Source organism: Chelonoidis abingdonii, chromosome 1, assembly GCF_003597395.2.
Source record: "Chelonoidis abingdonii isolate Lonesome George chromosome 1, CheloAbing_2.0, whole genome shotgun sequence".
Taxonomy (NCBI): domain Eukaryota; kingdom Metazoa; phylum Chordata; order Testudines; family Testudinidae; genus Chelonoidis; species Chelonoidis abingdonii.
In genome coordinates, this window is record NC_133769.1 from 178,420,614 (window position 1) to 178,442,363 (window position 21,750).

The following is a 21,750-nucleotide window of genomic DNA, read 5'->3' on the forward strand; positions in this document are numbered from 1 at the left end:
TCACAGGGGTTCCCAGGGTCTTTGTCCAGGCTGGGGCCTCAGATACTGGGATTTCCCACAGCAGCCCAGTCCAGGGTTCAGCAGCTTGTTGGTCTCCTTGGAGGCTGGTACTTTTGAGTCCACCCTGTCTGATTGCTGGCTCCCCTGGGCTCTCTGTTCAATCGAGAGGCCCCTTTGGCCTCAGGCAGTTCTCATGTGAGACAGTTGGAGCCATCTCCACTGCTAAATAATTATCTATCAGCTGGTCTGTGTTGGCAAAGGACTCTGGCCAGTTTTTGAGCACTCAGTCCCTACAACAAGGGTGGGAAAACTACGGCCTGGGAGCCGCATCTGGCCCTTCAGATGTTTTAATCTGGCCCTTGAGCTCCAGCCAGGGAGTAGGGTCTGGGGCTTGTCCCGCTGTGGCACTCCAGCTAGGGAAAGGGGTCAAGGGCTAGCCTCGCTCAACGTGTTCTGTGGCTCTGCGTGGCTCCTGGAAGCAGTGGCATGTCCCCCGCTCTGGCTCCTACGTGTAGGGGCAGCCAGGGGGCTCCACACACTGCCTCCTCCCCAAACACTGCCCCTGCAGCTCCCATTGCCAAGGAACCATGGCCCATGGGAGCTGCATGGGTGGCACCTGCAGATGGGGCAGTGTGCAGAACCACCTGGCCGTGCCTCCGCATAGGAGCCAAAGGGAGGACATGCCACCACTTCCGGGAGCTGCTTGAGGTAAGCGCCGCCCAGAGCCCGCACTCCTGAGCTCCCACCCCCCATGCCCCAATCCCAGCCCTGATCCCCTTCCAACCCTCCGAACCCCTCCAGCCCAGCGCAGAGCACCCTCCTGCACTCCAAACCTTCCATCCCCAGCTTCACCCCAGAGCCCACACACCCAGACGGAGCCCTCACCCACCCACCCTCATGCCCCAACACCCTGCCCCAGCCTGGAGTCCCCTCCCACACCCTGAACTCCTCATTTCTGGCCCCACCCCAGAGCCCGCTCCCCCAGCCAGCACTCTCACCCCCTCCTGCATCCCAACCCCCAATTTCATGAGGATTCATGGCCTGCCATACAATTTCCATACCCAGATGTGGCCCTCAGGCCAAAAAGTTTGCCTGCCCCTGCCCCACAACCAGCTGGAAGTATGTGGACAAACTGCTTCACCACAGTAAGCTCAGCCACCTCAACTCCAGTCTAAGTCTCCAGCTTTGGTAACCTCCAACATAGGCCTCTTAATTTCTGGGCAACCATACAAGGCCGGGATCCCCAGGGGTATTTCTCACCACAGAACATCTGTTGGAAGGTTTCCTCTGTGATGTCAAAGTAGTCAAGTAAGGCCAATTTCACCTGTGCATAGTCTTGGGCAGATACTGTATCCAGCCCCCAATATGCAGCCTGCATTGGTCACATCAGGAAAGGTATCAACAGGGTGGCCCACTGGTCAGGTGGCTATTGGACTGCTGTCACCACTTGCTTAAATGTTATCAGGAAGGCCTCCAGGTTGTCCTTAACGCCCATCTTTGAGTTTCACTGGCATAGTGGGGCCACTAGACCCAGGCCTACAGCTCCTGGAGGGGAAGCCCCAGGGATACCTTGAGGCTGCATCAAGACCACTCTCTGTTGGATCAGTCTTTATGACTGTTCTTGCTATTTTGCCTCTAAGTCCTGAAGCAGCTGCTACTGCTGGGCACCTATTTTCTGCACAAGTTGTTGCTACTGTTGCTGCTTCTAGTTCTTGATCATCCATTTGAGAAGACACTTTAGGTCCATGTTGCCTGATCTACCAACCCAGATATATAGGTTGAGGATGTCTGACTGTCTGGATCAGGTCAGTCAGTTCTCTCTCCTGTTCAGGGGTGGGAAGGATGCCCACATTCTCCATCAGTTATGAAAGGGTCAGCTCCCCACTGGCACTGCTTCATGGCAAGGCATGGCATCTCTCTCTCCACAGGGGTCTGCTGCCATTGGCTGGTCTGGGTCTGCGGTAGCCTGCCTCTTCCTGTGACTTGGCCCTCCAACCAGGTCACTTCCAAGTCTCTCCCCTTCCAGACTGGTCCAAAAACAAAAAGCAAGGGGAATTAACACAAACAAACTGTGTTAACAAGAAGTGGAGGGGAATGCCTCCTTTTCAGGGTATGTAAGGATCAAGCTCTTCCTTCCTTCAGGGAGGAACCTTGAGGCAGTTGTTGTCAGGGAAGATCCTGCCTTCCCTTGGCCCTTTTCTCAGGAGCTGAGGGTTGATGATCTGTTTTCTTCTCATGTCTGCCCACAAGTGAGCTGTTCTGCTTCCCTTTTGATTCCTCCACCAACCAGTGCATGCCTGGCAGGTGTGACCAGGGTGGGGCTTGCAGAGCCCAGAGCACCTCTTTAACCTCTTGTTGTCCAGTGTGGGCTTGTATACTCCATCACAATTACCTTTTTCATCTTCTATACCCCTCTTGATCACTCCATCTCCTACAGACTACTCTTACCTTCTTCATCTACCATAGATCCTCTCCTTAATTTGTTCACTTCCTACAGACCTCCCTTGAATCCTTTCATCTTCCATAGATGCTCCTTGATTACAATTCCCCAATTTATCTACCTGGTACAAACCACCATCAAACATCTTGATCTCCTATACACTTTCCCCCTCTTTGTCTCCCAGAGACACTCCTCAGTTTCTTCACCTTCCAAGGGCATGTGTAACCCACACACCTTTGGGATGTGGTGTTCTGTCCCATCTAGTGGCACCAATACCACTCTGAGAGAGAGTTAAATGAGTCTACTCTACAGCCTTAACTAACAGCCAGTTGGCTTTTGGCTCATGCACTAAGCTCCAGAGGTCCCCTGGTTTGATCCCGCCTGCTAATGACCAGGGTCTGTTGGCATTACATATGCAGAACACAGGATCATAAAAATCTCCAAAGCAGGTGTTTCTCAAATGAAAAAAGATATTTGTATTTTACTTTAGTTTCACAAGCTTTCTCTTACCAAATTATGATTGTAAAGCATGAGACATCAAACTGCTCAAGGCATGGGCTGCAGCATTGTGAAGTACTATGCCTCATGTGCAACTCTGTCCTGGGTCACTACTACAAGCCATGGTGCAGCAGTAAGATGCCCATAGGCACTGAGATTTTGGAGCACCCTAGATACAGTGTAATAATAAAAGCCCCCTGAGTTTTGTGATTTTGAAATACTTTGGGACTAATGCAGCTTTGGGTGCCTTCAGTTCTAGAGTACTGAGGGTACTTTAGGGTAAAATTGGCCACGTGAACCTCCCTGTCCTCCCCCAAATTCCAAAATGACAAAAATCAAATCCTCCTGCATGCAGCAGGCATGTGAAGCTGTACCAGAACATCAATCCCTGTGCAAGTGGCTTCTTGCTCACTTTCACTGAAGGATTGTGGGGAGGAGGAAGCTGAGGCGTTAGCAGAGGGTCACAGAAAGGTAGTCTGTCTGGATACATTTTGGATACCTATCTACTCCACTAATCTAGTGCCAGACCACTGCAGTTGGTATAAAAGCCATTCCCTCAGCAATTCTGGTTGCCCGAAACAGTCTTTGTGTATCTCTCCTCTTTATCTCTGTTTAAATTCTCATCTTAAAACCTGACTTTTCTACCCTGCCTCCAGACCTCTTCATTTCTCTCCCTCTTGGTTATTGGCCTTATGACTGAATGCTTTAATATTTTCACCATGCAAGGCCTTTATGTCACTGTTTCATGTAATTTATACCTATGAGCTGGAGCCTTTCCCAACCTGCTCTCAAACACAGTACACACAATGTGTAGAGTCCAAAATCACCCCTTCCCCTGTTTGGGGGTTTGGCTTTATTAAGGAAGATACCAGCAATAAGAAAACAAAGTTCAGCTGTTCTCAGGTTTTTCCCTCATGACTGCTCAACCCACATCCTAGATTGTCTCCCCAGACAGCCATTTCCATTTCCCTTTTATACAAGTGCAGTAATAAGCCACCTACCTCAATGAGTCAGCAAAACCCACTTAATCCTTTCCCTGAAGAGTCAAAATTTGCTAACAGGGTGGAGCATTTCAGCCTTATTATATGATCATATACTGTCCTCTGTCTTGAATAATTTAATTCTGCAGAAGCCCTGGGATTCAGTTTAAATGAAAAATGTAATCTGAATTTACTGCAAAGAAACAAAATAAGTAAAATCTGTTCCTTTTCTTATTTCCCTCCTTCTGTTATTGTTTAATCACCTGCTTTTGAGAACCCCTTTCCCTCATAGATCACTGATCCTCTAGTGGTTAACCTTGTCTTGGATCCTTACTTCTAACAGATCCAGAAGTCTAATCAATGAGGGATAGGTGAGTGAAATGGTTCTAAGCTTATACTGAATTTAAAAAAAGACAGACACATTTTATCATTAATTATTATGTAGATGACACTGCTGATGTGCATGGCACCACACAGACAAGTAGGAAGATAAAATGCATGCCCTGTGTTGCTTACAATCCATATTAGGGAGTTACCATACTGGGAAGTGATAAAATCATAACATCTATCTCTCAAAATCATGGAGGAAGGGAGACGAGATGAAAAGACACAGAAAGAGAAAATTATTTTTGAGGGGAGGCTAGTACACCAATGACAGGTTTCTACCTGGGGTTCTGCTTATATTTAGTTTTAGGAATGCTGTTGTGGAGGTGTCTGGTGTTTCAAAATATAATCTAAATATGAGAGGGAACAGATAATTTCAGAGTGGAGATCAGTGATGGAAGCTGGCTAAAGGTATTTTGAGATAAGATTTGAGGGAGAAATGGGAAATTTGGCTGGTGATATATTATATTATTCAGCCAAATAGTAAGTGTCTTCATGTGTCAGAGACTTACAGTGATGTACAATCCACACAAATAACTCCTACAGTGGTGTCTAGATGAGTTGTCTTGTCACATAGGACGTCATAGGATTCAGCACACCATGGCAGGGATTTGAACCAGAATCTCTGAAGTAAATGAACATAGAGCATGCTAACATTAACCCAGAGCATGATTAAAATTGCCATCTCTTGAAAATAAATGTGAAATTACCACAGAGTTATAATTCAACAGAAACAAGATTTTCTCTTTGAGCTGTAGTCTTTGCATGTTGTTTTTCAGCATGTATTAGTCACCCATTTGTTTATTACCAGAGATTGGTATGAGTACCACCCTTTTATTTAAGGCAATAATGCTGAAAAATAATAAAAGACACAGTTGGACTACAGACATAACAGACAGGCACCAGCTGAACTGCATACATGCATGAGTCAAATTGAACTCAGGACCTGTCTGCCAAAATAGAGCTTTACCTTTTGAATGAGATCAGAATATCCATTATTAAGACTACTAAGCAGCCAGTAGTATTAAGTATATTTCCTCTTGTAGACCTCAAGCAACTAGCAGGAGACATAATCATATTGGACTGTGTCTAATTCCATCCAATTGTGAGCAGTTGTATTACACAGACAGATCTATGAGTGTATTAAACTTCTAACAAGGAGGATGCATTCTTAGAACATAAGAACAGCCGTACTGGGTCAGACCAAAGGTCCATCTAGCCCAGTATCCTGTCATCTGACAGTGGCCAATACCAGGTGCCCCAGAGGGAATGACCAGAACAGGTAATCACCAAATGATCCATCCCCTGTCGCCCATTCCTAGCTTCTGGCAAACAGAGGCTAGGGACACCATCCCTGTCCATCCTGCCCAATAGCCACTGATGGACCTATCCTCCATGAATTTATCTAGTTCTTTCCTTGTTATTATATAGGTTATGTTAGCTCTACTATATACATGTCCAGATCCACCACCCTAAATATAATCATTTTAAAAAGGGTCAGACACTGTCAAGTAGTAATTTCAGAGTTTGGTCTTATGCTACATACAGTATGGGACTATCCTTGAGTTTCAAAGTCGCTTTCCTCCCTGTAGTCTCAACCAATTGACAGCAAATAAATTAAGAAACCCTAAAATATAAATCCCCACAATAGCTACATTTAATGGATATTTTGTTCTGCTGCAGCTACTCAGTAGAGCAAACCTTAAATGTATTGTATGCCTCAAAATCATGTTGATATTTATGACACTGATGAAGCACACATAAAAAAGCCAAATTGGCTTTTGCTTAGTAAGAAAAGGAGTACTGTACTAAAAAAAACCCTCAATATTTTCCATATGGGAAAAGGCAATGTTGATAAGAGATGAAACCACACTGTCAAGCATCTAGAGAGATTGTTAGTTCCCCATTCCCCTATTTATAATCAAAACAAAGCTAGAAATAATGCTAGAGTGACTCTTTAATGACTCCAGAAAAGTGAAATAATCAAAACAAGACCTGACCAAACTCTTGACTTGTGGGTGCTGTCCCAGAGGGCAGAATAGCTTTACCTGCTATTGTTACTAAAATATTCTCAGGATACAAGTGTTTCCTAAAGATTTATTCACACCTATGCTAATCATTTAGCACAAGTTTCTTCTTTTTGACAAACCACAAAGACTTCAAATAATTAACCTTCTTCCTCCAAGTCTGTTGATTAAGGTGAAGAAAGCTTCTTTAGGACATCAGCAGTGCCCTGGAAATCATGAAGGATGATCTGAAATATAATGATGAGTGATTCAGGTGAGACATCTGTGTCTGGGACTCCTGCTGAGGCTGGGACCCCACTTCAGTCCTGATGGTGTCTTAACAACCTTGTCCTCAGTCATTCCTCTCTTCTTCGCCGGAGCTTTGCCTTAGTTTCTTCTTGCCGGCTTCTCCAGGCAGCAATAATGGCATCATCATCCATTTCTTCTTCCTTGTGGGTGCTTCGTCTGTACTGTGAGAATTGCCTTGATGCAAACCTCTCTTCACTTTCTTCCACCTTCTCTTCTCTGTCTCCATCATCTTCAGACTTTGAAAAACTCTGAATGAACTTCCTCTTTGCTCCAAATTCTGACATGTTGGAACCAGACTCCTCTTCAGATTTTTCCAAGTGACAGGATCTGACTCGACTCTGCGTTGATGGTCCTGGGGATTCAGAATCATAGGACAGCTCTGGGCTTTCTTCCCTAGAACTTGTCTCTCTGGCCTTTGTTCGTGTAAACTTGTACATTTCCTTGTCCTCGTTTGCAGAGGTGGAAGAAAATCTTGATGTGGTTCTCAGTGAATCATCTTTACACTGATAGGAAGGAGAACTGTTCACCTCTTCTCTTTGGGATCTGGAGAAGCTATACTTGCATGCTTCAGAGTCCACCTCTCTGAGAGTGGATGATCTATTGTATTTCTCTCTAGCCTTTTCAGCATGGTCATGATATGTCTTTCCTTCTGCTTTCAGGCCGCTCAGCCACTTATCAACATTGGTCTCCACCTCTGAATTCATGGCACCAGTATTTGGAAACTGACCAGAGAAAGCAGAAGCTGGATCAGTTCTGTCAAGATCTGTTTGGAAAGAGTACCGAATGCCACCTATTGTGTTCTCTGTGTTGTCTTCGACTTTCTCTTCATCTTCTCCCTGGGCCTTCTTCTTCTTAAATAAAGTGCTGCGCTTGTTGTCTCTGACAAGCTTCTCGATTTGATAATCTGACATTTTTTCTCTCATCTCCATCTGCATCTCCTTCTCCTTCCGGCTGAGTTTTTTCAGGTCAATGTCATCTGCAAAGAGGCTGTACAGTGGCTTGCTTGTTTGAGTCACCCTCATGCTTGAGCTAGACCCTCCTGCCCTCGTGCTCATTGAGCCATTGGAAGACAGAATAGACTGGGTGTCAGCACCGTTCATGTCCCTTTGGCAGAGCAGAGAGCTAGCTACAGACAAACTACTCTGTGCACTAAGAAGGGAGGCCTTGTCATCATTGAGGCATCTGCCAAAGTCCCCTGACTTCACGCTGGAGGTCAGTGTGGAGGGCGGGTGGGACAACATCATTATCTCATTTTGTTTCTGAGCAATGGTTTCGTTAACCACGCTGGCAATCCAGTTCTGAATGTTGGCCATGGATATCACATCACCTGGGCCAACTAGGATGTTGGGTAGAGGTGTAGCTTGCATTTGGGGTTGCATAGTCCCAGCACTGCTTCTCTTCTGAGGTAAAGATGAACGGTTGCTCTGCATGCTCAGTGAAGATGCTGAATCTTCAGCACCGCTTATAGAAGGTGTTGAGGGCCAAAGAGATGACAGCGGGATACTCCCACTCATTGCACTCTCTGTCTCCCAGCTGCACAGGGACTGGCTTTCTTCCAGGATCTTTTTTGAATGTTCAAGTAGCTCCATTCTCCTCTGCTTCCTTTTGGCTGAAGCAGAATCTTCGCCCTTGGCAAGCTCCACAATATCATTCTTATTCTCATTGCCCACCCTCTTCTGGTGTTTTATTTTCCAGGCCTGGTAAGCTGTCAGGTTGACATCTGATAGATCCTTCTCGTCTTCTGTTGCCTCCTCAACTGGCTGGCTGCCATCTTCCATCTTGGGGGACACAGAGGATTCTAAATCCTTCTTGTGAAAGCCAAACTGGATTCTCTTGATCTTCCACCTTTCAAGAGGGGTCAGCTTGTCTTTGTTCTTTTTGCAGAAGTTATGAAAGGAGCTGGTATCTGAGATAACACTCTCCACATCCACATCTTTGCCCTTTCTTCCTGTCTCTGGTTCTGGACTTTCATCACCACTTTTATTCCTGGAATGGTATCTCTGAGCAGCTTCCTTCTCAATCTCCAGCAGCCTCTGGTTCCACATATCCCAGGTGCTCTCCGTAGACATAGAATCTGTGCGGCCCCTCCTCAGTCTGTTGATGCTGCTGGCTTCCAGTTGTTGCTTCAGGATTTGGATGTCAAGGCTGCTCACACTCTCCGTGTCACCCAGTTCACTTGAAGGATACGGCCTTTCTCCCATGTTGGAGACTCCATCCTCCTCCCTGGGTAGCCAATAACCTTCCTTTTCATATTTTGCATTTCGACTCTGCCACTCTTGAATAATCCGTTCCACATTCTCCTCAGATTCCTCTCCCCCCTGATCTGGAAATTTTGTAGGTGTGCTTTCCACATCCCGATTTGGTGGCTGTCTTGCTGGCAGGCCTTGCTTCTGCTTCCATTCCTCATACAGCTGTTCCTCCTCCTCCTCACTGATCAGAGTGGGTTGTTTGGAAACCAAGCTAGCTTTTCCCATGGAGGAAGAACTCATAACACTTCCCAGAATGCTAGTGGTATCCTCTTCCTCTACTGTGATGGAGTGCACTTTGGCTCCCACAACGCTCCCAGAGACCTCCACTCCAGACAGCACGGAATGGGTCCCTGCTTCGATGACAGAACTCTGGCTGGTTGTGTCATCATCATCCCCAGGGTCTTCCTGCTCTCGTTCCTCCAGCAGCTTCTCATTGAGCTCCCTGAGCTGTTTCAGGAAGCCGTCATTGGGGTAAATGGCACGCTTCTTCCTTATAGTCATCAGGGCCTCTAAGATGGTCATGTGGTGGAAGATCATCAGGTAAGCAGCCACCAGCACAGCTGAGCGACTGATTCCCATTTCACTGCTTACCAGGATTTTACCTACAGGTATGAAATATAAAAGTGTCAGATGCTTTCAACAACCTACAAGGTTAATCTGCAATGCACCCCAAAGGGCCTGATCCAAAGTTTCTTGATATCAATGGATTTCTTGATTTCACTGCGGTTTAGATCAGACCAATATTAAATATTTTTTCTGTTTTATTTTCTGATTTATCTTAATTAAAATTTGAGACAATCAAAATAATACCAAGTAACATGTGTACATGTGCCACAAACTGTGGATGGGCACATTTTAAAATAAGCTAACTACAGAAATTGTATTAATAGTTTGTACTTATATAGTGCATTTAATCAAAAAAAATCTCAAAGCACTTTACAAACATTAGTGACTCAAGCCTTACAATACTCTTGATTTGCTGTGTGACCTTGTCTAAGTCACTGTGCCTCAGTTTCCCCAGATGTAAAATGTTTGCACTTCTCCCATTTATCCCATGTATATCAATGTGCTAATCACTCTGAAACCCAGCAAAGCAAATCTAAAGTGTCAGCTATTTCACTTTTGATATTTTACCAGAAACATTCAACTTTCCCTACTATCCCAAACTGCCTCACACAAATTCCTACTTGCCAGAAGCCCCAGCTGCCTTCTTTTAGCTTACCAGCTTTTCCTACTGAGACCTTTTGCAATGTAGTTACGTTGTCAACACAAAAATTATCAGCACATTCAAAATGTAAGGGCAGAATAAAATTAAATGAATTTATTATGAAAATAAATAACCCAAGGGATACTGAAGACCACGGTAGAGGTAGAGGAAGACTGACTGTAGTATTCATTTTCCTATTTAATTTAGTTAAGATCTCTATTTTTAATTTTAGCTGATATTGCTACAGAATTTCCAGAATGCTATACTACAGTTCCATAGAAATAACCAGGCCAGGAGATGTTTTGCATAGAATTTAGGTCCAACAGAGCATGCAGGGCTTTGGCTATAACCACCTAGAAACTCATTACCTGTTTTGTCTTTCAACAGCACAGTGAACCCTACTGTTCCGTAGTAGATAATCTAGCAAAGGTAAGGACTCAGCATACAGGACATAGCAGCAGATAGCCTTGAACAATAGCTCAATATTATTGCAATAGTAACACGTGATATGCTGGGCCTTATGTGGGGGCAGTGCAGAACTAGGCCTGGGGTATTCACCAGGAGCCTTCCATCTGTCATATACAATGGAGCCAAAGGGCAACTAGAAATCCGATCAAAAATGTTCTCTGTGATGCCTCCCGCATCACTGGATTTCCAAGTATCCAGGAATTAGCCCAGTCTCCTTATTTTACCTCTGTATGTCAGCAGTGCTTCATCAAGGAACTCCGCAGCCTGGTGAAAGTGTTTGGAAATGTCCATCTCTGGGAAATCATCCACCTCAATGCCCAAGTACTGGATATTCAAACCATTGTAGAAATCTGGCCCTGTGTACACGCCAGTACCATGAGCCGCATTCAGGATATGAGTGATCCCAAGCCTCTTCAGACGGCCTTTGTTCACTGCAACACTCCTCCAAAGAACAGAAAGCAATATTAGAAGTTGGCTCCTGTTCTGAGGCTGGAGAGAGCCAGTCCATTGTCCAGGGGACCAGCAGAGGTGGTGTTAGAAGGGGAGATGTCTGTAAGAGGGTAACCATGGCTTGATTAAAATGGGAAAAGAACCAAACAGAATGAACATAATGGGGCATGGAGAGTGGCAAGCCAAACTGGATTTAACTCTTTGCTAGCCCAGTGAATGCTGTGGAAGGATCTCTGCAAAGGTCCTTTGCAATCTCAGGGGTTAGAAAAGGAACAGGTTTTTGGCTGAGAGGTGTGTACCAGAGCCCTGAACAATCTAAGGGCAAGAAAAGGTGCATGATATTGAAAGACGAACTCTTTAACATGTATGATTGGTGCCCTCAGATTGACCTAGGAACAGCTTAGATAGATTCCCATGTGGAGACTTTCCCTTTGTCCTTAAACTCAGGGACAGATTGGAAAAAACACTGTGTGAGGAGGATACTCTCCCAAGCTCCTGCCACAACTGAAACTCCACTCACTCATGACTCCACCACCCACTCATGACTCCAAAATGAGATTACACTCTCAGTAGACTATGCAAATCTTCATCATATGATAGTCCCTCTCTTTTCTTGGAAGCTTTGATTAGTAATATAATAATTAACAATATTCACATGTAAGTTGCCATAGGTAGTCTTCAAAGCTGTCTCCCCATTGAGATACATGAAAGAGTTCAAATCTCTTAGAGTTATTGTTTCAGGCTCTCTTCAGACTCAGGCACACAGCAGGGGATTGGTTAGACTCTGTTCACATTTTGAAGCTTCCTTTGCAATCATAAGAGCCAGAGACTCTTAAATAAAAGCTGAGATTCTGGAGCACAAAACAGTGGCTGTCAGGCAGATGTACCTAGTCACCAACTTGGTGTAACCCTTCCCAACCTGACCTCTGCTTAAAGGAATATTCTATCTGTTGGGCTGTCTCTGCTTTATAGACACAGATACGGACACACAAGTTTACCCTTTCCACCCAACCATCTGACTGCTCTGTCTCTCAAATGTCTAATGCAGATTTCAGAACTGTGAGTAGCAACACAGGCTGTCAAGATCTGTGAATGGGGAAAATGAGATGGGAGCAGGAGATAGAGCCAACTCAGCACCTTAGAGTAGGGTTTCGATCCCATTTAGGTGAAAAGAAGACAAGCCCAAATGCAAGTAAGTCCACCCCAAGAGACTGAGGTATCTGTAGATACAGTAACCTTCCTCCCTTTATTATAAGATTAGGCAGACGAGTAGCACCCTCTCAGTGGTCTTCTAGCAGTTATATTCAATAAATACTTGAGAGATGTTCAAAGAGAAGCAAGGTGCTGCAGGACACATTACTGGTGATTCATTAGATAGCATCTTCCCTCTTAGTGCTGAACCAATGCCTCAGCACAATGATAGGGAGCACTAGGCTGCTGAAGGTGCTGTCTTTTGGAAGAGCCATAAAACAGAGACTCTGGCCACTAGTCTTCAAGAAATTGCATGACATTTCCCCTGTCTGGGCCAAATTCCAACTGCAGTAATTTCATTTTGCTTACAGTTACCTGGGTACTTTTAATTGGATATGGTGTTCTTCTCCTCCTTTCCTAAACTGTTCTAAAGTGTCAATGTGTGTGGTGCAAAAGCTGTGGTTTTTCACAGAAGCAGTTGCTTTTCAGTGCAGTGTGATCTTTGTACACATAGACTGTAAAATATCTTTGGATCTCTGGGGATGAAAGGCATTACATGTAACATATATTATGCTGAGGTGACTTTAGTGACTCCATCAAACCCTTCACTAGGAATTTTGTGCGATGTCAAGGACAAAAGTTCATACTCACTTTTCTGCTATAAAGACATTGGGCCAGACTTCATCCACAGGATCCCAGGGGGACTCTAGCCTGTCCTTCATGAGTGCCCTCTGCAAGTCCATCACACATGGTGTGTTGAACAAGCTGGTGTCATCAATCTTTTCTTTAACTCGATTGTACAGGTCCTCCACCAGCAGCTGCTCAGCAGACTCCAACATCCCCGGACAAACTGAATCCACTTTGACCTCCTTTGTCTTCAGCTCTGGAATGAACTGACTGTCAGTCAAAGCATGTGAAGAATACACTATTCTTTCTCCCTGGAACAATCCTGGGGGCTTCTTAACTTTGTTGAACAGTGTCCACCCAGCCAGTCTGAAATGTGTGCATGTGTGTGCCTCAAGACAGTTAATAGGGGACTGAGGACAGTAACCTTTCCTTTCATCCCTTGCAGATCTAGGGTGGCTAAGTTTACAAGTGAAAAGGTGTCCGGGGCAGTTTCATTCTAATCCCAAGCATATGGGGAAGGGAGCTTGCCCAATGGTTAGAGCCAGGAGTGGTGGAAGTTCCCTAACAGTGTGTGTAGGGGGGGACCAGTGCCCAGAGCAGTAACTCACCCCCTCTTCTCCCCGACACCCTGCCCTGCCCTGCCCCTTCTCCCCGAGAACCTGCCCCTTGCTGGCTCCTCTCTGCCACGTCTCCACCATTGCTCGTCCTTATGGCCGGTAAAAAGTCAGAGGGCATTGTCCTCCCACTTTTAAAAGTGAGGGGGCCATGGACCCCTGCCCCCTCCACCCCTGTTCTGGTGCCCCTGGTTAGAGCAGGCAGCTCTGAATCAGGACTCCTTCACTGTATTCTATGACTTTGCCACTGACTCACTATGTATGTGACTTTAAGGCAAGTCTCCAAACATGTCTGTGTAATGGTAGGTAAAATGGAGATAACCTCTCTACCTCATGATGGGGGTGGGGGGTTATGAGGCTTCATGAAAGTTTGTTTAGCACTGTAAGATCGCCAGATGAAAGAGGCTAACCTAGTGCAACCAAAGTCTTTCTTACTTACCCTGCCCCTTTGATTCGCTTACCTTCATTTATTATCTGTTTAGCAGCTACTGCAGAGGACAGGTGGATAGGCTCCATGAAGATGCTTTCTGTGTCTGTGTCTGATATCACTGAATACCTGCCAGGCAATGATACTGGTATTAGACAAACACTTCCTCATTGGCCCTGCACCTCTGATATTGCTTCCCTTCTCAACCATTTCAGAGGGCAGCAGCAGGGAAGGCAGATAGAGGACCTTATGAGGGATGGAAGGAAAGATACTCCCCCCTGGACGGCGTGACAAGTGCCTTTGGAAGAGATCTCTATCATCCAAAGGATGTCTGCAAGAAGTGGCGGTGGGGTCCTAGGGGAGAGGATTTGGCATTACATGTCATATATGTAGTATAGGAGGTAGGAATGAGGGGCTATGTGGCAGCAAGTGGGTGAGAGTGAGGCCTGCAATGAGGATCTGTGATCAGTGGAAAGAAACTTCAGAAGAACAGACCTGGAGAGTGAGTTCCTGCAGGTAGGTGGGTAGGATGGGATTGTTAGATAGGTTATTCATGTGAAGGAGAATTTAAGGGTACATCCACACAGCTAACTTTTTTGCTTGAAAATCACTTCTTATTTATCACTAGTTATAATAGAAGGAGGCGCTAGAGATTGGCTCTATAGATTAAAGAGCATCCCACTATCTTGGCTTCTGAGCCCAAGCTCCAGGCCAAATGTCTACACAGCTATTTTAGCATAGCAGCACAAGCCCCAGGAGCCAGAGTCTATAGATTTGGATTCTGAGACTCACTGCTGCAGGCTCCTCTTGCTGTGTAGCTATATTACTCCTGGAGGATTTTTCACCACTGTGCATGTGCATAATTCATGTGCCATGCATATTTTTATTTTTTTCAGCAGCAAATAGCTTCTGCTAGAAAGTTGCTGGCGTTCTGCCTTTTGCCCACCAGAAGGCACTGTGATGCTAAAATAGAGCAGCCACTCCCAGCCAGCCCCAGCTATGATAGGGAAGAGAAAAAGCCTTCTTCATAGCCCATGTTGGGCCAGCTCAGGAGATAGACAACATGGGGCACATAGGGTTGCTGGGGGTCACAGACAGGGGCAGAGGCTGAATGGGAATGGAAGAACAGGGCCATGGAGGGAATAGGATGCAGGGCCATATGGGGGAAGGAGGGTGGTTGAATGGGTGTACAGAGACAGATGGGGATAGGAGGGAGGGAGATGCAGGGCCACATGGGGATGAGGAAGGGAGTGCAGGGCCACATGGGGGAACGGGGGTGGCTGAGTGATGACACAGAGACACATGGAGATGGGGGAGGGGGTTCAGAGACACATGGGGATTGGGGAAGGGGCTGGCTGAGGGGATACAGGGACAGGGGAATGGGTGTCTGAGTGGCGGTGGAAGGACAAATGCGGATGGGGTACAAGGACACATAGGGACGGGGCAGATGTACCTGACTGAATGGGAGAAGCTAGGGATCAGTCAGGGTCTGCATGGGGGAAGTTCCCTAACAATCCTTCTCTGACTCCCCAAAAAATCTGTTTCATACTTTTCCCATCCATACCCAACAACCTTCCAAATTCACACCCCTGCTCCTTCCCAGGAATTACTTCTGTCTCCCTTAGCTCCTCCACGGCTTTTGAGGGGTGTAGGAAATATGGTTCTGTATTGTAGTTTAAATGAATTATTATTCAAGAGTTCTGTATTAATATGCCTAGTAAGGAATCTATTTGTCAAAAAACATTTCCTGAATCTTTTTTGTTGTCTGTATTGTTAGACATATTTGCTGACAGGTATTTTGAAATAAATTACCGAAATAATTAAAATTGGTATGATTATATTGTGTTAATTTGACAAATAAAATATGCAGAATTTTACAATTTTAAAATATTGTGAGCAGAATTTTTAATTTTTTTGGACAGAATTCTCCCAGGCATAATGTATTCCACGTTCTTGTACCTCCCTCATCACTAATATCTGAGTGCCATTCCAGACACATCTACTCCAAGTCTGCTGCTCTGCTTTTATATGAAGGGTGGCTTCTGACTAGAGTTTGGTGAAGAATTCAGAACAAATTATGCTGCAATTTTGGCCCTTTTTCTGTTAACAAATTGTCTGCAAACACTATTTGACTTTTACAGATGTGTTTGTTCTTCCAGATTATTTGATGGATGGTTTATGTGATCATATGGCAGGCTATGAATCTCTTGCAAACTACTCACCACAGTGATTGCATCATAATTTGACATTCACAGTGTATTTGGTCAATCAAGTCACATGGTATTGTTTCTGTTCTCTGGTTGGATAATTACTAATCCCACCAACAGTTTTCATAATGGCTGCTAGTACATTCAGGACCAGATTTTCAAAGCTAATTAGGTGCCTAGTGGGATTTTCAAAAGCATCTAGGTATCTAACACCCATTGAAATCAATGAGTTTTAGGCACCCAGTTGCTTTTGGAAATCTCACTAGGCACCTAAATACCTTTAAAACTCTGCCCTCATTTGAATACACATTTATATGAGTATTTGACCCATTCTCTGCCTGTGAACATTTTTGCAAACAAAAATGTACTCCTTTGAGTGTCAATGGAAAATGAATTAAAGGTTCATTAATATAATCATAGTGGTTCTGTGAACTATGTGAAATAAGTTTGGGGTCTCAATTCCATTCCCATGGGACAGGTAGCCACATAAAAAAGCCTCCATTGAAACTGCTGCTAACTGGGCTCCTTGTTGATAGTCTCAACAGAGGTGTCAAGGACAGAACAGGTCATATATAATGAGCTCCCCTCTCATCCCTGGAGGAGGTCCCTCTGGGTTACTTCCACAGGGGCTTGTATAGAGGAAGCGTATTCTGCTGCTGGTGGTGCTGTACTTGTTCAATGGATAAATAGAGAGCATCAGTCTCCAGAGCTGTCAATCTTACACCTTTCACCAGGAATAGGTTTATATACAAAGAATATATTAAAGAAAGACATGCTGAGTTCATTGTGAGCAAGTAAAGGATAAAACCCCAGGGAAGCTTGTTCCCTGTGCTCCACTCTGGTCCTCAGGGCCCAGCATGGCATTGGGGTTAGACAGCTGACTGTGGAGACTCTCTCTCTCTCTGACTTGAATAGGTGGCTGTTTCCTCTTCCTCCATGAGAAGGCCTGGACATCTCAGGCTTCTGCACACAACAGCCTGGCTGCCAGTGGCATGGATTAAATTGGATTCCATAATAATTGGCCATGGGAGGGTAGGTGGACAGCATCATTCCAAACCCAGGAGCAGCTGGGGAGACTGGAGTAGGCAGGAAGGACTGTGCAGTGCGATGGGTTGGTCCAGAAAGAGTTGGAGAGTTCAGACCTCGGCTGATACAATTAGATGGAGGCGGGAAGTGGTAGAGGGCGAGGCCCACAACTGAACCAAATTTTTACGATGGGAAAATGTATTACCCTTCCTTTCCCCTCAGTCAAGACTTTCTGAACAGATTTTGTACATGCTTGGTCCCCAAATTCCCCTCCAGGTTGACACCAAGCATGTGGCATCTCAGCCCAAACCAGTGTTTGTGGAGAGAATCTTGATGAGCAACTACAGACAGGGAACTGAGGGGCACCCACTCCTGTTAGCTATGCAGGGTGGGGAACAAAAGTGGGTGGGAAACCCCACAACATCTGCCGAAGAGGGATTTGCAGAAGGCTCCACAAATCTAAGTGTGATTCTGGGAGTGCGGAGGGAGAAGAGCAGGGTAGTAGCCACTGCATGTAGCGTGCTCCCCTCTGCAGAGCTCAGCTTTTGCTGTGGAAATCCATGTGCATGGTGGAATGTCCAGGTCTGCAGTCTGTTTGAAAGGGAGGAATGGGGCTTGGCTGTTGGAGCCACAGACAATAGTATTGTCTCCAAAGGGAGCTGTGCTGCTAGGGGCACCCAGAGACCCATGCTGAGGGGATGGCTCTACATCATCAGTTCCCAAGCTGGGGGATGTGAAGAAATTCCAAGGGGGACGCAGGGCTGCAAAATGTTCATAATGAAAAAAAAATTATCAGTGTAATTTTTTTTATTTTTTTATTTATTTAATAGACCAGACAATAAATTATACATATTCTGTATACATAATAATAACTATTCATAAAGTTGTCCAATTACAGGCCCATATTATTTAACTGCAATAAAGTATTAACAATCTTCTCATTTTTGATTATGAATATAGAATCATAGAATCATAGAATCAAAAGGTTGGAAGGGACCTCATGAGGTCATCTAGTCCAACCCCCTGCGAAAGGCAGGACCACTTTCCCTAAATAATCCCAGCCAGGGTGTGGTCTAGCCAGACCTTAAATAGCTCTAAAGATGGAGATTCTACCACCTCCCTAGGTAACCCATTCCAATACTTCACCACTCTCCTAGTCAGAAAGTTTTTTCTAATATCCAGCCTTGACTTCCGCAACTGCAACTTCAAACCATTGCTCTATAAGTAGACAAGAATAAAGGTATAACATAAAGTACAATAATAATAAAAATACAACTATAAATAAAAGTATATAACTGCAATGTTTTCAAAGTTCATACCATGAAATGCTAATTCTTTTTGCCTTTCAACATGTAGGAGTGCCATTTCGGTCGGTGGGGAGGCCGAAGAACAATGTAGAAAGTGATGGAACTTTTTAAAACTTCCTAGCTTGCTCGTGAGAGCGTTAGAGACTGTTCTGTCGTAAGAGTGGTTACCTCCACCACTCACCATGCAAGATGGGCTACTTGCCAGATTGGTGGTGGGGTATACATAGAGTAGCACGAGTCCATACATAATAGTAGTAGTAAATAAACGTTCGCGATAACTCACATTAACTTGCATCCATTATTAGTCACAAATCAGGAAAATTATTTTTATAGATTTTTTTTATTAGTATATTATGGCCGCGATTAAGAAAAGGAAGTACGATGAAGACTACATTAAGTTTGGCTTCACTGTCATGGAAAAAAATGGGACTGATCATTCTCAATGTGTAGTATGCCACACAGTTCTCAGTAATGATGCCTTGAGACCTAGTCATCTTGAGCAACACTTGACAAAGAACCACAGCACTTTGAAAGACAAACCAAAAGAGTTTTTTTCTGCTAAACTTCAAAATTTAAAACACATGAAGCTGGACACTATTGGCGCTTTTCATCAAGCATCGGCCAAAGTGGTAAAAACATCTTATAAACTGTCATTGTTCATTGCTAAAGCCAAGAAAGCGAACATAATAGGAGAAAGCCTTGTGAAGCTTTGCTTGTTGAAAGCAGCTGATAGTGTGCTTGGTGCCGAAAGCAAGAAAAAAATATCAAAAATTTCACTTTCCAACAATTCCATGAAACTTCGCATGGATGACATGGTGAAAGATCTAAAACTTCAAGTTGTGGAGACAGTGAGAGCTTCTCCTTTTTACGCAGTTCAGTGCGACAATACCACTGATGTAGAACAATGTTGTCAGTTGCTCATCTATGTTCAATTCATTAATGATGGAACTGTGAAAGAAGAACTGCTTTTTTCAAAGGAATTGACAACCACATCAAAGCTTTCTGATGTTGGTTAATGGTTTCTTAGGCAGGTCTTCAGTGACTCAGCTTTCTGGACAAGTCACACACGCTGTCTGTAGGTGGAAGAGAACAAACCCCTTCTGGGGTATATAGACTTTACCTTCTCCTGGCCCTGGTATGGGGACATACCCTCAGGGCGTCCTCCCTGGAGACACTGTCTTCTTGTTGCCCTCCCTGGGCTCAGACCTTTCCTAGTCCCCGCAGCCATCCAGGAACTTCTTCTTAGCTCTGCTGATCCCTGCCCGTACTGAATTGTCTGTGATTCTGCTGCTCTTTCAGCCAGCCATGAACTCAGTCCTCTCTCTGCCAGCTCCAGGCAGCAACTGACTGACCAACTCTATCTCTGCTGCTCCTTTTTATATAGCCCTTCTGGTGCCTGATTGGCCACTCCTGCAGCCCCTTTGATTGTCTGCTTTCCCTACAGCCAACTCTAGGCCACTTCTCCTCTCTGGGATGGGGTATGGAGGGCCCTGAGGCCTCCAACAGGGAGCCACTGGATCTAGTCCACCCCGACACACATCTCAACAAAACAAAACCATGAAGTGACTGCACTGGAGTCCCTGGCAGGGGTGTGCTGGTGCCTCAAGTTCTTGTGTGAGTACTGATCCTAGTACTTGCTTCAAAGAGGAGTTGTGATGGTCCTGAGCTACTGCCAGTAGGTTGCAGGAGTTTCTGTGCTGCTGCCGCCACTTGAACAGCTCCTTGGACATCTCCTCCTGAGAGCCCCCTTCCAGTTCCTCCAGCTACTGCCCTTCTCTGACTGGCCAGCGTCACTGACCGGCAGAAAGGGAGCAGGGCCGGATCCCAGCAGGGCATATAACACTGAGAGATCTGGGTCGTCCGTGGGTGGGATTGAACCTGGGACATCTGGAGCTTAGTTCATGAGCCAAAAGACATATGACTAGAGCTTCCTCTCCTCAGCGGTGTTTGTGCCACTAGATGGGACACAACACCACACCCAAGAGGTGTGTGGGTTACACCTCTTGTGGGTTACAAGCCCTGATCCTGGGAGGACAGCTTGTAGCCGTTTGAATGGAAGTGTCTCTGCAACTTTAACTGTGGTATTTGGTACTGACAGCAGAAAAGGTAATAAGTGAAGGAGATGGTTCTGTTCAGTCTGAATGGCTGATCAGGTGAGGAGGAGGAGGAGAAAGAGGTGGTGATTAGGTGATATTTCTACATCATTATGTTGCACATTAGCCCAGAAAATTGAATGAATGAATACAGTAAAACGAAGCAAACATTCTAGCTGTTGCTGGTAGCAAACCTCATGGTTAAGGCTGTTTATGGAAACCGTGTATTCCCTATGTGCATACAACCACATGCCCCAAAATACCTCCTGTTTGGCAGAATCTTTTCATTGCTCTCTACTTCCTGCTGCAGGTGCAGTTTGAAAGTTTCTGGGAAATCCTGTCAGGAATTTTGTATTAAGAAGCAGGCACTTAAAAAAAAAATCTCACACTTATTTTGACTAAGACACCTCAAAACTGGCAGAAGCCCAACTTTTGCTGCCCTGTAAGTGGCATCCTTCTGCCTTGTTCCCAGCCCTCCTGTGAGAGAGAGGCCTGAACCAAAACCCAAAATCCAAATAGCCTCAATCTCTAGGGGATTAAAATCCACACATGGGGTTTGCAAATCCATATAATGGGCTGAATCAAAAGCCTGGGTCCCAGCATACCTGGATTTTGAAAGCCAGTCTGAATTTTGAAAGTTAACAGGAGGAGGGAGAGTATAGGGAGTGAGAAAAGAATAATGCTTCCTCCCAGTAATGCTTTTCTCTCTCTCTCTCTCGATCTCTCTCTGTGATCTAAGATGAATGAATGGGATAAATAACATATGAGCTCCATTCCCACAGCGTCTCCCCACGTCACCCAGTACGGCCTATGCTGGTATTCTAAATCCCTGCCTCTTAGAGGAGAGGGAAGCCTGAGGCTATGTTCTTGATCTGAATAAGATGGGTATGTGTGGGGTAGGGGAGGAAGGGGAAGCAATTTGTTACATGCAGTCAGGAAGCCATGGCAGTCCCTGTGGCAAATGAACTCACTGGCTGGGGGAGGGGCTGCGGAGGTAGCGGGCCTGCACTGCCTTCACGTCTGGCCTATCCTCTTCATCTGGTACCACCTGCTCGCTGTCTGAGTCCTTGCCGCTTGCCATGGCCAACTCTGAGGATCTGATGGAGGAGGGGAGATGGCAGGAGAGAGAAATAAGAATACAACATAAGCACTTATCATAAGCCTCTTTCCCAAATCTGGACCTTAGCGTCCAAAATCTGGGTGCTTAGCATGAACCTCCAAGCTTAATTACCAGCTTGGATCTTATCTTGCTGCCACCAACCAGGCA

The 21,750-nt window shown here is 45.3% G+C and overlaps 1 protein-coding gene across 1 annotated transcript in view; it reads right to left on the reverse strand.

Annotated features, from left to right (window-relative positions):
- Window positions 1-6,241: 6,241 nt before the first annotated feature.
- STYXL2 (serine/threonine/tyrosine interacting like 2) overlaps window positions 6,242-21,750 on the reverse strand; it is a 23,715-nt gene continuing 8,206 nt past the window's right edge. Inside the window, exons 2-6 of the mRNA XM_075072915.1 lie at window positions 21,455-21,580; window positions 13,885-13,979; window positions 12,834-13,065; window positions 10,766-10,983; window positions 6,242-9,468 (exon numbers count right to left, since the gene is read on the reverse strand). Coding sequence (XP_074929016.1) covers window positions 6,665-9,468; window positions 10,766-10,983; window positions 12,834-13,065; window positions 13,885-13,979; window positions 21,455-21,564 — 3,459 coding nt within the window. The 5' untranslated portion in view covers window positions 21,565-21,580 and the 3' untranslated portion in view covers window positions 6,242-6,664. The remainder of the gene's footprint in view (window positions 9,469-10,765; window positions 10,984-12,833; window positions 13,066-13,884; window positions 13,980-21,454; window positions 21,581-21,750) is intronic.